The sequence below is a fragment of the Barbatula barbatula genome (genome assembly GCF_947034865.1).
Source record: "Barbatula barbatula genome assembly, chromosome: 9".
Classification (NCBI taxonomy): Eukaryota; Metazoa; Chordata; class Actinopteri; order Cypriniformes; family Nemacheilidae; genus Barbatula; species Barbatula barbatula.
Genome location: NC_136772.1, coordinates 22,024,668 through 22,039,904, shown reverse-complemented (window position 1 = coordinate 22,039,904; position 15,237 = coordinate 22,024,668). Strand labels below are relative to the sequence as shown.

The 15,237-nt window shown below is 37.4% G+C and overlaps 2 protein-coding genes across 4 annotated transcripts; both read left to right on the top strand.

Annotated features, from left to right (window-relative positions):
- Nucleotides 1-572: 572 nt before the first annotated feature.
- On the top strand, nt 573-4,268 carry LOC306898394 (uncharacterized protein). 2 transcript variants are annotated; one of them, XR_013787114.1, is made up of 6 exons: nt 573-664; nt 1,252-1,590; nt 1,675-1,865; nt 2,124-2,171; nt 2,310-2,989; nt 3,625-3,927. XR_013787114.1 is itself a non-coding variant. In XM_079463849.1 (5 exons), exons 1-5 carry the CDS (start codon nt 610-612, stop codon nt 2,406-2,408), a joined length of 732 nt encoding a protein of 243 aa, XP_079319975.1. In that variant the 5' UTR covers nt 573-609; the 3' UTR covers nt 2,409-4,268. The 2 variants fall into 2 exon arrangements, 1 of the variants encoding a protein (XP_079319975.1); XM_079463849.1 differs by having other exon boundaries at nt 2,310-4,268.
- A 1,342-nt stretch (nt 4,269-5,610) lies between these two features.
- LOC306899081 (uncharacterized protein) lies at nt 5,611-14,932 on the top strand. 2 transcript variants are annotated; one of them, XM_079465076.1, is made up of 6 exons: nt 5,611-6,341; nt 7,248-7,676; nt 11,800-11,856; nt 11,944-12,143; nt 12,260-12,419; nt 12,567-13,246. In XM_079465076.1, exons 1-6 carry the CDS (start codon nt 5,834-5,836, stop codon nt 12,665-12,667), a joined length of 1,455 nt encoding a protein of 484 aa, XP_079321202.1. In that variant the 5' UTR covers nt 5,611-5,833; the 3' UTR covers nt 12,668-13,246. The 2 variants fall into 2 exon arrangements, with proteins under 2 accessions (XP_079321202.1, XP_079321201.1); XM_079465075.1 differs by lacking the exons at nt 11,800-11,856; nt 11,944-12,143; nt 12,260-12,419; nt 12,567-13,246 and adding an exon at nt 13,845-14,932 and having other exon boundaries at nt 5,654-6,341.
- Nucleotides 14,933-15,237: the final 305 nt, after the last annotated feature.

The following is a 15,237-nucleotide window of genomic DNA, read 5'->3' as shown; positions in this document are numbered from 1 at the left end:
TAAATTAAGAAATTAAGATTTATATTAAAGGTGAAAAAACATCAATTGGGATTATTCTAATATTATTCATTAAATAAGTATAAAATATTATAAATTCACAAAAAACTGATTGATTTAACTTTTAGATGAAGGTAAGGCTATGGCATTTATTAAAAAAATGGAGATTGCAACTATATATAGCTCTTAAAATTAAAAAATACGCAAACAATTCTTCACTAATGCGCAAAACAACAAAGAAGATTTTATTGACATTCTGAGACACAGTTGAAAACCAATATTGTAATACATTATTGCTCATACTGTAAGAGATGGGTTTTTCCTAACAAGGTTGTTCTTCAAACATTTCCTTTCAACCACTTCTTATTACCAGTAAGCTGCCCACTCACTGAGAAAAACCTGTTGAATATTTTCACCGGCACGATCTTTTTGTTTTGAAAGCGTTGATGTTTCTTCACCATTTCACAATACACTTTGTGACACATATGTATGTATGTGGGTGTTCTGATCTCTAAACCTACACACTTCCTGTTTTTCTTTCTCCAGCAAAAAACAAAGCGATGCGCTTTCCCCCCAATCACATCGGTGTCAAACTGACAAGGACACGTTACCATGACTGACACAATCGCTCTGCTCACCTTCAGCCTTTTTCTCATTCTTCAGAATGGTAAGCAGCCATATATATGTAACTCTGTTATCAATTGCTGATCTGCGCACAGTACACCTGTTATAAAATATCTTACATGGGTTTTGGCTTTTAGGTTCACAAAAGTCTGATCTCTTAGATGAAAAATGTTGGGTTCTTCAACACATGGTTGGGTCAAAAAGAGACAACCTCACCACTGAACTGAAGTCACCTAAATTGTTTTTATATTTGACTCAAACTTATGTTGGGTTGTTTCAAGAAATGGTTATTTATAACTCAACGGTTGGGTTCATTCATTTTTGACACAACACTGGGTTGAAAACCACTCATCTTTCTTAGCCGTGTGGTCGTGTGGCGTGGAGCAGCTAGTTAAGCTGGTTATGAATATTTCACTAGTGCCATACACTGATCATAACCATCAATAAGATGATTTTAAGTCTAATTAAGCTATTTAGCTTCTTGGCTGAATCTGTAAATTCGTCTAGGCTGTTTTTCTCAGCTGGGATACGCAGGTGATAAATCAACATCAAACTGTTTTCTCAAAATGGAAGCGCTTGTTTGAATTCTTGAATGTCTTTATTTAGTTCTGTGTTTGTTTGTTACCTCAGTGTGTTCGCAAGGTGACTTCAATGTGAGTGCCCCTCTGAACCATACGCTGAATGAAGACGGATCGGTCACTGTCACATGTGAGCACGATGAACACACAGACTGGGAATGGGATGCCAAGCTGAAAATAAAGGAGGACGATAAAGTTGTCTGCGAGGTTTCTCCCAAAAAAAATATGAATTCAAAATGCGATTGGAAGCGCGAGGGAAACAACAAATTCAAGTTCACATTGAAAAACCTAGAGGCCAAACACAAAGAAAAACAGTTTTTTTGTGAGATATCCAGAGTGAAACCAATACCGATCAAACCTAAAAGAGGAAAGGCGACCAACCTTTTCCAAGGTATGTGAGGAGTCTTGTAAAATTGTGACATTGTAGACCATTGTAATGTCAAACAATAATATACGTTTATTTACTTTCTCAAAGGAAGCAATATTTATTTTCCTCCACCGGGGAGGACGTGTTCATGCCCTACCCCAACATCTGGACTAAAGAGTTGCCCGCATCCAAAACCAGCTGGAAATACATACATGCATTTAATCATTGTTATGATTGTTGTGGCGGTGCTTCTCTTGCTCTATAGTGCGATTATCACATCTGTCTGCATCAGATTAAGGGTAATTCTGATTCAGTAACTATTTTATTTATAGTTGTGTTGTTTTATTACGGTCTACTAATGACCATTTTGTATCTTTTATCATGTTTATATCCTACTCTTTGTTTCAATCTTTTGTCAATTCTTGGAAAACATGACAGTAGACTAACACGGCAGAAAATATGCATAAAACGTTATTGTTCAAACCTTCATACAACTGCATTCAAAATATACATTACATTAAGCAGTTCTACATTCACTTTTTGTTACGTTTTTGTAGGTCACCAAAGTTGAGCCTTCAGACAATCCAACATATATGCCAATGAAGGTAAAACCACTTACAGACAACGCAACATCTTGAAATTAGGATGATATACACAGTACATGTGTTACGGTGAAGCAGTATAAAACGGCATGTTTTGTGCCTCGGTTTGCTGTCAGTCAAACATGTTTTACTGTATTTCAGAGGAAAGTAAAACCGCATGATGCAGACAACACGGAATACGTAGACATGCGTGAAGTGCAGAAGCAAGGACACATCAGAGATATTAACTACAACTGCTGAAAACACCAACTTTAGTTACCGCTGTTTATGATGGTTTGGCCGGCTGACTAAGGAACTCTTAATGGAAACCCTGTATGTAAAAACCATGGTGGAGACACAACAGTTGGGGACCAGCATCCAAGACACAATGGTGCATATGCGGAGACACGTTCAGCCTGTAGGATGGAAATATATCATTAGTCAAACCAAGAATATCGCAGGACAACATTACATTACTGACTATTTTGCTTCCCCTCGATACACCTGGTCAAAAAACATGTCAAGCTGAAAGTGTATAAAGTTTCTTACTTGGCCAATATTTGTCCCACGGACCAATAAGCCCTGGTAATAGATTGTTGATAAATAGCTTTTATCAAAATGATGTAAGGAATGCGAAACTCTTGTATTAATTTAAATAAGTAAGACTTTATATGTAAGACGTATGTGTTCCTTTTACAAATTTACTCTCATATTAAATGAAAGTAAAAGATGTTACGGGATACAGATAATCGTTCTAGTGCCTGAACTAGTGCATTCTTCAACATGTTAAATAAAGCCATTGACTGATCGTGAAATTATGACGGATTCACACACACTCAGTAGTAAAGGTACAAAAGCTGTCACTGGGGTGGAACCCTTTAAATAAGTACACTTTTGCAACAGTTAATAGTGCATATTAGTACCAACTTTACAAATTAGTACCATACCCAGTCTCACGGCAGTTCGTGGAATAGACACGAAATTTGGAATCTATTATTTTGTGTTCTTGGACACGAATATCCCTATTTTTTCATGTCAGTGAGCACAACCTTTTTTTAAACAGACTGCGTGTATTTAGAATTATATATTTATAACCTTATATCAAAAGAATTTGTATACTTTTCAGGATGTGGCTAACCAACACCTTACTTCACCCCAAACCCTAAAATCGCAGCCACAAAAAAGGTTCATTTTGCTAAAAAGGAGTTTCACAAGGTGGAAAAACAATGATCAATGTCTCCCCTAAACCTAATGTCACGGGGAAAAGTCAAAACATATGAGATCGTAGGAAATGGGAGATCACGGGAATGAGTCACCTTGTAAAATAGGTATGAATCCCATCAGAATGCGTTGACTTATGAAAGATACCGCGTACTAAAATACATTTGGTTGAAAGTCGTGCTGGGGGAAATTCGTGTCAATAAACAAGAATTCATAGATTACAGTGTACGTTTTACAATAAACGTCCTAGTGACAGCTTTTGTATCTTTCTACAAGGTGTGTGACATTTGGCATGTTTTCAGCAGAGTTCATAATGAATACTTTAGTTTGTACAGTTCTAGTTTATGTTGGTGGAACTTACAGTATAGGCTATACGTCTTAACCGTAGTTTCATGCAGGCACTCGTGAATGATCTAAGATATCATACGCAGGCTATGTATAGTATACATCACATGATAATAATGAATACATAACTTAAAATTGAAACTTTTTCTAAGTCAATAAAAAGTTTTAATTACTTTTTCTAAGTCATTAAAGTCAATAAAAAATTCTGACAGTCAAGACCGTTTTCAATGTAAATATCACTGGATCTTTCCTAACGATGTTGTAAACAACTTGTAGTTCTTTAATTATACTTCTAGTTTGTGTAGTATGTTTTACAAGTGCAATGCCTATGTTTAATATGAGCATGTAGGTAAAATGGCTCACAAATTGTAAATTTGCATTTTTTTTCAAAAAATGTTTAAAATAATACTAAGCTCTACAAAACTGTGGGGATAGTAACATCCAAAATGATCAAAACTGTTATATCTACAGCCATCATTTGCCTAGAATTTGACAAATGTAGGCTCATCCATCTGATCAGTTTCTTTTGTAACGCGTATTAAACACCATCCAATCAAACGGTTGTCAAAAATATTGAAGTCAAGTGACTTAAAATCTTTTGGCGACTTAGGTTTATGACTTGATATGGGAATAAGGCGTTGGGAGTGAAAACAAAATGTAGAGGATTTTTATTGATGAAATGGTGTCCAAACGCTATTTCACACTGTAAATAAAGTGGGAAAATAAATAATATGCCCCCCCCGGAGAATCTTGGCCATTTCCTGCACTGGTTTTATGGAAGCCCGTTTCCGCCAGGGTTGGGAATCTTTTTTAATTAGTAACTCATAGTATCTCATAATGAGAAACTAAGTCGACTTAGTTTCTCATTATCTTGAGATACTTACTGGAAGTCGAAATTTTTACTTCGTTTCTCATTATTTTGAGATACTTACTGGAAGTCGAAATCTTTACTTCGTTTCTCATTATTTTGAGATACTTACTGGAAGTCGAAATTTCGACTATCGTTTCTCATAATAATGACTTAAGAATCACAAGATAATGAGATACTAACTCATTATTATGAGAAACTAAGACCTTATTATGCGTTACTAAGTCATTATTATGAGTTACTTTTTCGACTTCGTTTCTCATTATTTTGAGATACTTAAGTCATTTTTATGATATACTAAGTCGTTATTATGAGTTACTAAGTCGTTATTTTGAGATGCTCGAGTCATTATAAGAAGGTTTCTCGTTATTATGGAGAAGCTTAGTCATAACAAAGAGAAACTGAGTCGAAATCTCATAATAAATATTTTTTAGATACTCAAGTCATTATTATGAGATACTAAGTCATTACTAAATCATTTATTATGAGAAACCAAGTCATTATACTTCAGTCATTATTATGAGTTACTTTTTCGACTTCGTTTCTCATTATTTTGAGATACTTAAGTCATTTTTATGATATTCTAAGTCATTATTATGAGTTACTAAGTGGTTATTTTGAGATGCTCAAGTCACTATAATAAGAAGGTTTCTCATAGGAGATGCTGAGTCACAATAAAGAGAAACTGAGTCGAAATCTCATAATAAATATTTTTTAGATACTCAAGTCATTATTATGAGATACTAAATCATAATACTTCGGTCTTTATTATTTAGGCTACTAATTTACAAAAATCGGTAAATGACTCCAAATCTTGAACATCTGCAGAAAACGAACCTGTGGACAACGCAGTTTTGTTGTCTCAGACTTACAATATCAGTCAAACCACAAACCACTTCCACTCTGTTCGTGTCAACATATTTGTCACAGTCCGCATATTTTCAGCTGTCGTTGATTATTGTGTCTGTTTGTCACATTTGTTGTATACCGAGTGTTCCCAGCAAAAGTGAGCGAAAAAATGCACTACGTATCCCTCGCGGTATGAACCGGAAGTGCTTCCCGCTGCGTCCGTGTTGTTGTCATCATACTCCAGATGGCGGACAGTGCCGGGGCATTTGTCTAGAAAAACGCGCTTTTTACACAAATATACTCTACCGTTGGCCGATTAAACGACACGTCATTAATCGCAAACTCATCGTGTACTCTGCTGAGCAGATCTCCGTCGATCGACCGTCCGATCAGCGCGTTTAAAATGGACGTGAATCTGACCATCTCTCTGATGCGCGGTCAGATGGGCGCCGTCATCGAGAAAGCGGTAAACGTGGCGGTGGAGACAGTTTTAGGAGAGATGATCCGGGTGGTCGGTCTCAAGTTTGAGGACATAAAGCGCGAGATGACCGCCAAAGAGAAGGAGAACGAGAACATCAGGAAGATGTTGGAGACGTCACGTTCTCAGATGAAAACAATGCGCAAGTATATTACTCTCCTGTCGTCAAAAGACCAAAACAGAGTTTATCAGGGTGATGGAGCTGTGACACCACCTGGGGCGATGTGCAGAAAAGGACCGAGCGCCTTGTCAACGTGTACAAAACCCTCAAACCCTTGTACCAGACCTAGAATTGTTGAACCTGCCCCTGTCAGTGGACCCTCATGGGCCAGACAGCAGACCCACATGACCAAAGCACCAAATGTTGTTCATGAGCCAATAAGAAGTGAGAATTTCCATACCGAGGAGATACATGGATCTTCAGCTCATAAAGGTACGACTCATCCCAGGCTTTCCATAAACAGATGGATCCTTTGCCACGCACTACATTTTGAGCTCTATAACCTTATCTGAACATTCACGTATTAAACTTCACCGAGCGGACTCCAAAAAGCCACGAAATCTTGAATCCATAAACGTCGCTGAGCGGGACGTGTCCTGTACCATGTTAAAATGGTAAAAACCAAAATACACAGGCCTACTGCTTTGTAACAGGAAGGACCCGTGTATTTACTATATTTTGGTATAGGTTGTGGTCATATACAAACAACAAATATTATTTTTAATATTTATATATTTGCTGTTAAAAATGTAGGCGTCATCTCAACACTGCAAAACTAAAATGTGGTCCCAACTCAAAGTTTTATGCTGATAACGTCAACACTTTTGAGTTGGCGCAGATTAAGTTTCAGAAGTCGCATCACTTATGTCCACAGTTTTTAAACAGGAGATGAAATGTACAGAATTTTAACCTAGCCAATTGAAAAATGTCGATATTTAGAGGTCTGAAAAAGCTACGGTGAAGTTTATGTTTTGTACATTCAAGAAAGCGTCATTCGAATTTGCAGTTTTTCAAGACTTTTTGGTAAAGAAGTTGAGTTTCAGATTTTTTTACAATGTAATGATATCAAATAATATGGAAAGTAATTCAATGAAAATGTCATATTTCTAAAAAACGTAAATGTGAATGATCAATTGACAAGGCTGTTGGTGCTATTGCAAACCCGTCACAGACCAAATGTCTGGCTGTCATTTCTCAGGGCAGTTGTACGAGACGACTGTGTTCTTAAACGCTTTTCAGTTTTATAATACATTATAAATGTTCAAGACATGCATTCAAAACATTTTATTACTCTAACGTTCCCAAACTAACAGAAAGTGACTAATATTGCTTCCGTAGGTAACTCAAGCGGACAGCTGGGTGACAGTCAAGAACTTCTATCTGAGACCAGTGATCCCGTATGGGGTCAAAACTCTCTGACCTCTGCAGAGGCCGAGCACAGAGACATGGCTGACACCAGTGTCCTCTCAACACCTATCATGACTGAAGAACCATCCCAAACTTCCACCTCCATGACCTTCGGTGCAACATCGTTTAAGATCAAACAGGAGGAGGCCGAGGTGGAGATTGTCTGTGTGAAGGATGAACACTCAGAGGCAGCCAACTTACACAAGTTTGAATTTTCCAACCATGATCTTCACCAACAAATGGGGGAACCTGAGCTTGGGGTCCCGCTGGATTTACCCGGATCCTTTCAGGGTCTTCAGTGTCCGAGCAGTACAGGAGAACTTGCAATCCCATCCTACATTGGTGTGGACCCATCAACCTGTAAGTATAAGATTCAATCATTTTTTTAACTCATGATCTATAAAAAAGCTGATGTTCATTTCTGTGACTCCGGTGTTACTGGATGGAATTGCAAAAATACTAATCGTCACCAAACAGAAACACACACTCCATAACAACTATTCATATCAAGAACAATCGGAATATAGTCTTGACATAAACTCACATCATTGGTTGAGCCGCTGTTGCCGTGTCTAGATGGTCTCGGGTTGGCTCCCTTGTGATGGGTCTGACTATGACAGAAATGTGAAATCCTACAGGTCCAAGCCTTAAGTCCCTAAATTCCTCTCACCGGATCTCTCTCTGTCAGAAAGACTTCCCCCTTGGAAAACTCTCGGATGTAACCTAAATATCTTTATTTGTGCTCTGAAAACGCTGGAAGGTCTCAAAACATGTTTACTGTCATGTGGGTGAGTAAAACAATCACACAAATTAGATTTTGTGATGAACCATTTAAAATTTTAAAAGCCTCACCCTTACGAAAGTGTTATACACTCTTCACAGGGATGCCATAGAAGAACCGTCTCTTTCTTACCTTTTTATAATCTGAAGAAGGTTCTTTGGATGTTTAAGGTTCCCTTTAGAGAAAAAAGGTTCTTCTAGGGTATCGTGAAGCACCTTTATTTTTAAGAGTGTAGTTGACGTATAATGAGATTTTTCTGCTTTAATCGATTTTTTTAGGCAATTATAAACATGTAAACATAAGTAATGCCTTCTAAGCCCTAGTTATAACATGACCAGTATTGCGTTACAACATCATAACTGTGTATAGGCCACTTTGCAAGACGTAAATATAAACAAGACCTAAAAATAGAAGCACTTAGTTTTTTTAACACTACACAAACGTTATAAAAATATAACAAACAGAACATTTAAAACTAAACTTAAATGTTAAACATCTTCATCGATACTACATTATGTGTACATTATACAGGACAGGTCATCTGCGAAGGTCACTCGCGTCACTCCGTCTCCTCATTGACAAGTTTACACACAAACACAACGCGAGCGCATAACTACGGATCGCAGTTTGCTGTGACAGATTTTTGGACGCCGAGGACAAACGGTTTTATATGCGAGACGTTTCATACGAAACTAACCGTTGAGAAGTGCAGGAAATGCCATTTATCTGTTGAATACTTGAGACTGGCACTGGATCATTTCAAGTCCGCGCACAGCAAGAACGACCGGCGGGCGAAGGCTCTTGTTGAGTTTTATTTTAATGTTATATTTACATTGTTGTGTGAACATGAGAAATTAAATATATATACTTTTTGGCAAGCACAATTTCTGTTGGTTCAAATGAATTCAGATTACGGTCTCTCTATTTAGCACCAATCAATAAGAAAGCTCAATAAGAAAGACTCTGCCTCTTATAAGCAAGTCAGTTGTTTGTCAGTATCACTAATAGTTATTTTGGGGAAATGTGAATAATTGCATTGCAGGCTGATTTAACGTGTTCCCCTAAATGTTAAATGGTCTATACCCACAGGTCTACAGCTTCACACAAATGCACTAAAGTGTCACTTAAGCATACCAAAAATTACATCATATGGAAATTTCGAAACAGAACGGGTATCAAATTAGCCATAAGTCAACCTTATAGGGAAAGTAATTGAGAAAATTCATTTTTTTGCTGTTCACTGCTGAACTTTTCAACGGGATTTGAAATAGATTTGAACTATCAAAACACGACGGCAAATACCACAAAATTGTCCATCTTTTCAAAATTCTCTGCCATGATGTTTCACGGCGTTTATGGTGTAAACAGAAAATGACCAATGGGGACTGTTGACAGAGCAAACTGCCCATAGAAAGAAACTGTGTTACTTTTACTGTGAAAACTAGATCAGAGAAACATGCTCAGGATTTGTTGCCCTAATAAATTCACAGGTAAAAACCGGCAGATAGTGATTTTTTTCACATAAGTCTCCTTTTTAAGCATTGCTCTTGAAAAAGCTTTGATCTTAATGATCATATTTTCTTGTTTGATTTTTCTTTCCCCAAAATTTTATTTTCTTGGAACAAAAGAAATTGAATATTTGATACTACAATGACATTTCCCGTCCCAGCCATTGTAAGTTATTTTAACCAAACTTCAGCCCTGCTTACGTTTTATCCTCGAACCACATTTGAATGTTACAGAACTGAATTGAAGAACCTTTGAAGGTTACGAAAAATTATTGTTTGTAAAGCATCTATCTGTATTGTTTAACAGCGGAGTCGATGGCAAAAGGATGATATCAATATACGAATAACATAAAAATCAAATGCTGAAAGGGCGTTTGAATGTGCATAAGGTCATGCTCAGTTTTGAAAGCTTCTTTGATTCGGAGAAGCTGAGCAAGTCCTCATATTGGATTCCTTTTTACAGACACTGTAAAGGAAAAAACAACCGCTGAGAAACAGCGAGAGTACAGGGCGAGAAGGGACGCTGATCCTGTGCGCAGGGAAAAGTACCTCAGGAGTGAGCGAGAGAGATGGAGAAGGAATATTGAGGCAGGGAAAAAGAAGAGAATCAGTGACCTGTGCGAGAAGGCTCAGTGATGGAGGCGCAAGACGTGGAGAGAGGCAAAAGGATGTCAGAGAACAAATAACCATTTCGGGCCGTCCTGAATCCGCCGTTTCTGTAGCCCTGGAGGGGACCACAGCACAGACAGACTCATAAATCAAGACATCCCAAAATCTTGGCAACTTCTTAGGACCCTTACAAAGATGAACATAATCGTGATGATTATAATAATGATCGAGAAGATGCTTAACAGCGGTTTCATCCATAGCGAGGGTCCACCAGGAATGTAGGAATTGCAGAAATGTACATAACTCCTAACGTTTCAGACACTGGCACCCATGACAGATCTGGCTAATCCAGTAGACACGATCTTCAGAACTTCTTGACAAATCCTCAAATATTTGTGGATCAAAAAGAATCTGTTTTGTCTTTCTGTTTGTATTCTAGTTTATGTAAACTTTCTGCCACAGTTTTAAGTTCCACCAGCTAATCTTCTGAATTGTTTTGAAAATTGAAAATTGCAGGTTGAGAGCTGGAAAACACTCTGTTGGCTCTTTCTATTCTAGTATTTTGGAGTTCATGTACATGAATCGTTACCCATTACATGAATAAAAAGTAATAAATAAATAATGCATTCATTGACTGTGTTGTATATTTCACAAAAAATGCAGTACCTTCAACCCTGTAAAATTACATTCAACCCTGTTACATTGTTCTGCACACCTGTGTATATTCACTGTATTTGGAGAATCAGATCAGTAAATTATATTATTCTTGCCCTATATTATAGATCTGGTGGTAGTAGATTTCTAATGTTGAGCACTTTGCGAGAAATAAAAAAGTCCTTAAAATGGACAGACACAAAGGGCACCCATTCTTGGGAATGGGCTGAAAATACGAAATTGTTTTGTTACCCGAATTAGATTTAATATAAAAAACAACTCATTTATTTTTACGAGGCTGTGCAATTTTGTGAAGCATTGCCTTCATCATGATTTGGATTACAAGCGTCGTGCTTCAACACGAACAGGTGAGTTTAGCTGCTTTACTAAAATCCTGAATGTCAACTGTTTGTCACAGACATTTACGTATACAAATATTTATGATTTTTATTTTTTAACCTTCAGAATTGTTAAATCTTAGTATTTTGCATTGTGTCATCACAAGCTAAATTATGTTAATGAAATGATGTTGGTATGTGTAAATGTAACAGGGTTGATGTTAACAGGGTTGTTAGTTTAGTCAAATTTGTCTTACAGGACAATCCTTCGGTTTATGGTATTATTTAAGCATTTTTTAAAGAAATTGAAGAATCTACTGCGGCTCAATTTCTGCGTTCTGTTTTGGATTTTCTTTTTTAATCAAAAAGCTAACAAGGTAAAACGGAAAACAAAGTAGAAGTCATGTATAAAAAGGGTCTTCAAGAAATATATTTTAAAGTCTTTGATCACATTTATCGTTTCTTTAAATAATAGCTTATTTGAAGGTTTTAAAAGTCGCCATCAACTGCCAATTTTTTTATATTTTATGCTTTCGTAAAATGTGTTTGTCATCTCAATTCAAGCATTATGACATGTGCATGTTGTTTTGTAGCTGTTTCTGATGTGGGAGATCTGATTCCTGAGAGTTTCGATACCGACGGATGTACACGTAAGATTAAAGACTTCACTTGCAGTACAACCAAATATATCAAATTATACTGTTTTCCAACAAACTAAATGGACTATGGTGTTGCAGCTGTAGAGAAGGCCATTCTAGAGTTGCAAGGAGAGATGGGTTCAAAAATCAATAACCTGACGGCATTGGTTCAGTCTCTTATGGGCAGCACACCTCAGATGGGAGATGATGAAGAGGATTTTGTCTTCCCTGTGATGTCAATGGAGGATCTTGACAGATTGGAGCAAAGACTTAAGGATAGAGGGATGATGCAGAAGTTGGTGAGACTCATTGAATTTGTTGAAACTATTAACTAGAAACTAGATAACAAAACTCAAGCAGAAACCGAGATGTCTGATCAACAAAAGCATATTTTGAAAAAGTCATTTTGTTTTAGGTGAAGAGATTGTCTAATAGTGGAGGGCAAACTATGAGAAAAACCATATGGAGAATTTGCACCAAAGTGTTCGCCACCTGTGTGGCCAAACAGCTCAACTGGTGCGGGAGGGGAGACAAGCGAGGCTTACGAAAAACAAACATCGGAGAACTGATAATAGGTACGTCCTAAATGAATGCAATCATTTTGTTGATAGATTTATAGCATCATGTATTTATTAAACCAACTATTAGAATAAATAAAATGTTAGTTACCTTTCTTCAGATTGGTGGTCCGTTTCCTGATAAAGTCTTTTTTACACTTGCAGCTGCTGCTATAAGGAACAAAGCCCTTCTTACTCCCACAGAAGCGGAGGCAGAGAAATGTATAAAAGATTACCTGCGTTATGCCCCAGGGAGGCCCACCTAATCGCCCGTAAAAGAAAATGTTTAGAGTATTACAAATCGCCTGTGAAAATATGACATCTTTTACAACATTGACTGTTTTAATTATTTCAATTGTTTACTTGTGCATTTCATTTCTACATGTTTGTCAAAAGTTGAAAGTATTACAAGGTAGTTTTAGGTCATCATTAAAGTTTAAGGGAACATGTAAACTATACTGTAAGTCCTGTAACTTGTCGCTCGTTTTACCATTTATTAAAATATTCATATATTCATAATAGTCATAGTTATGCTATAGATAATTTGTCTGGAAATGGACTTTATGCATGCACTTTCTGGCACATCGTATTTTAAAATCGTAGAATCAAATTTCATTTTAAAAGTGGAAACCCTATAGCAACAATAAGAATAATGTGAAAGTCAAAAAGTAAGTTTAACGGAACATATACAGTAGATACTATATTATACTCAAAGTCCTGTAACCCTGTACGTTTTTACTTTTTTATTCATCTATTCAATATGATGTTATTAAATATTTGTTTGTATTTTATGCATGTTCTTGCACATTATCTTTTATTTGTTCAAATAAAAAGAATCACTCTGGAAATGTTGACTTCTTTATTCCGTGTAGTAGAATAAAATACTATTCTGTAGAGTGGAAACCCCAAAGTGCTAAAAAACATGGTTAAAGCTACTTGAGGTTACACGTGTTATTAGAAAACTCAAAGCGGATGTGACATAGAAACTGACACATACAGTAGGAGCTTGACGAGAAGTACTGACACTTGGTTTGGAAAAAGCTGATACACAAAAGTGCAAACCCGCATTCAAAACTGCATCATTTACGGTATCTTAACTGATCTGCCAATTTCATGCTAATTCTTTTAAAGCAGCAAAACTTATTTGACTTCATTATGAAATTGTTTTGATGTGATAAATTACCTGGTGGACCTTGTCCGTTTTTGCCTTTTAAATTGAGTAACCAAACTATTTACCAAAATAAATATTCAGTCATTTATTCAGCCTTGTGTGGTCCAAAATGACTTCTGTGGAACATAAAAGATGCTTTTCTTTATTATGATAAAGAAAGTCATTGAAATGACACGAGGATAAGTTAACAACTGAATTTTCATTTCTGGGTGAACTATACCCAATGCCTTAACACCTAATAACCTAATGCTCTTTTCTCTGACCACATTTAGACGATGACTCCCAGCTCTCTGTGGCGGGGGTTCAAAAACAGGTTCGTCCGAGGCGCAAGGACCTGAACCTGTATGAAGACTATAAGCGCAGCCGAACTCAGCTGAGAGGACGTAACGCGAACCGAGGCCTGAATGCAAACAGACGGCGTGAACTGGATCAGACACTGCCGCAGGCTCTGTTAGCAGACCTGGTGAGGGAGAGGAGGGAGAAAACCCGCCTTCGAGTGGCCCGCTGGCGCGCCAAACGCAAATTACAAGCCTGTTTGATGGCCTCTCAGGCTGCACAGTTCAGCGGCGCTCCGGTGCAGGGAACACCCACCCAGCGAGGTGGTCTGGTTTCCGTCCGGAGACGTGGAGGGGCGACAGCGCAGCGCGGTGGCCTTGCGTACAGAAGGGGAATGTCTGAGACGGGAACTTATAACCTGCTTTTGCAGCTGGGACCGAGCGCTTCAGTGTCACACAGCTACAGTGAAGGTCGGATGCTGCCCGGCTCCACAGCTCCATCTCAACACAAAATGTCTGGACCGGGAACAATGTACCAATGAGACGGTGTGCAGACGCAGGGTGGTTTGTACTCACTGGGGAAGAGGTGTCCAATGTTGTGGAGGTGTGGAGGGGTCGCTGTCCTGCAAGGTTTAGCTGTTGTTATACACCTGAACCAGGGAATCCAAGTCTGTGGGATTCTTTAAAAATCACAGGCAGATGTGTTAAAAGGAACAGTTCAACCAAAATGAAAATTCTGTCATCATTTACTCACCCTTACATTGTTCCAGATCTGTGTACGTTTCTTTGTTCTGATGAACACAGAGAGAGATATTTGCAAGAATGATTGTAACCAAACCGTTCTTGGCCACCGTTGACTACCATAGTAGGAAAAATTGCTTTGTAAATTTCTTTGTTGTACACAAAGGATATGTAGGAAAAAACGAATTTTACAGAATTTTTCTGTTATGTTAATGTTTCTGTTCTGTAAAATGTGAAACTGAATTTAACCGTTTTTTTTTACAGAAGACCGCAAATTTACAAGAAAATCATTTCCATTCTTTAAAAAGATTTCTGAAGATTTTTATTTAAAGTAAAAAATTAAACAATTACAGAAAAGGACAACACATTTACATGAAAAAATGGGGAAACTTTTTTATATATCCTATAATTGTACAGGAAAAATATATATTTTACGGTATATTTCTGTTTTTCCAGAATAATTTTACGTTGCAGAAAACAGTTCTGGGGCACTTTTGTCATTTTTCCTACAATGGTAGTCAGTGGTGGCCAAGAACTGTTTGGTTACAAGCGATCAAAGTGAGTAAATGAAGACAGAATGTTTATTTCGGGTGACCTATCCCTTTAAGGTTGAGGCTAAACTCTCCCTCCAGGATTGGACACCTAGGGG

Excerpts from the sequence above, each read along its gene's own strand:
- LOC306898394 (XM_079463849.1), top strand. The coding sequence starts at position 610 with ATGACTGACACAATCGCTCTGCTCACCTTCAGCCTTTTTCTCATTCTT. Across the intron at positions 665-1,251 it reads TTTTCTCATTCTTCAGAATG|TGTGTTCGCAAGGTGACTTC; the intron begins GTAAGCAGCCAT and ends TTGTTACCTCAG. Across the intron at positions 1,591-1,674 it reads GGCGACCAACCTTTTCCAAG|GAAGCAATATTTATTTTCCT; the intron begins GTATGTGAGGAG and ends ACTTTCTCAAAG.
- LOC306899081 (XM_079465075.1), top strand. The coding sequence starts at position 5,834 with ATGGACGTGAATCTGACCATCTCTCTGATGCGCGGTCAGATGGGCGCC. Across the intron at positions 6,342-7,247 it reads TGGATCTTCAGCTCATAAAG|GTAACTCAAGCGGACAGCTG; the intron begins GTACGACTCATC and ends TTGCTTCCGTAG. Across the intron at positions 7,677-13,844 it reads TGGTGTGGACCCATCAACCT|ACGATGACTCCCAGCTCTCT; the intron begins GTAAGTATAAGA and ends GACCACATTTAG.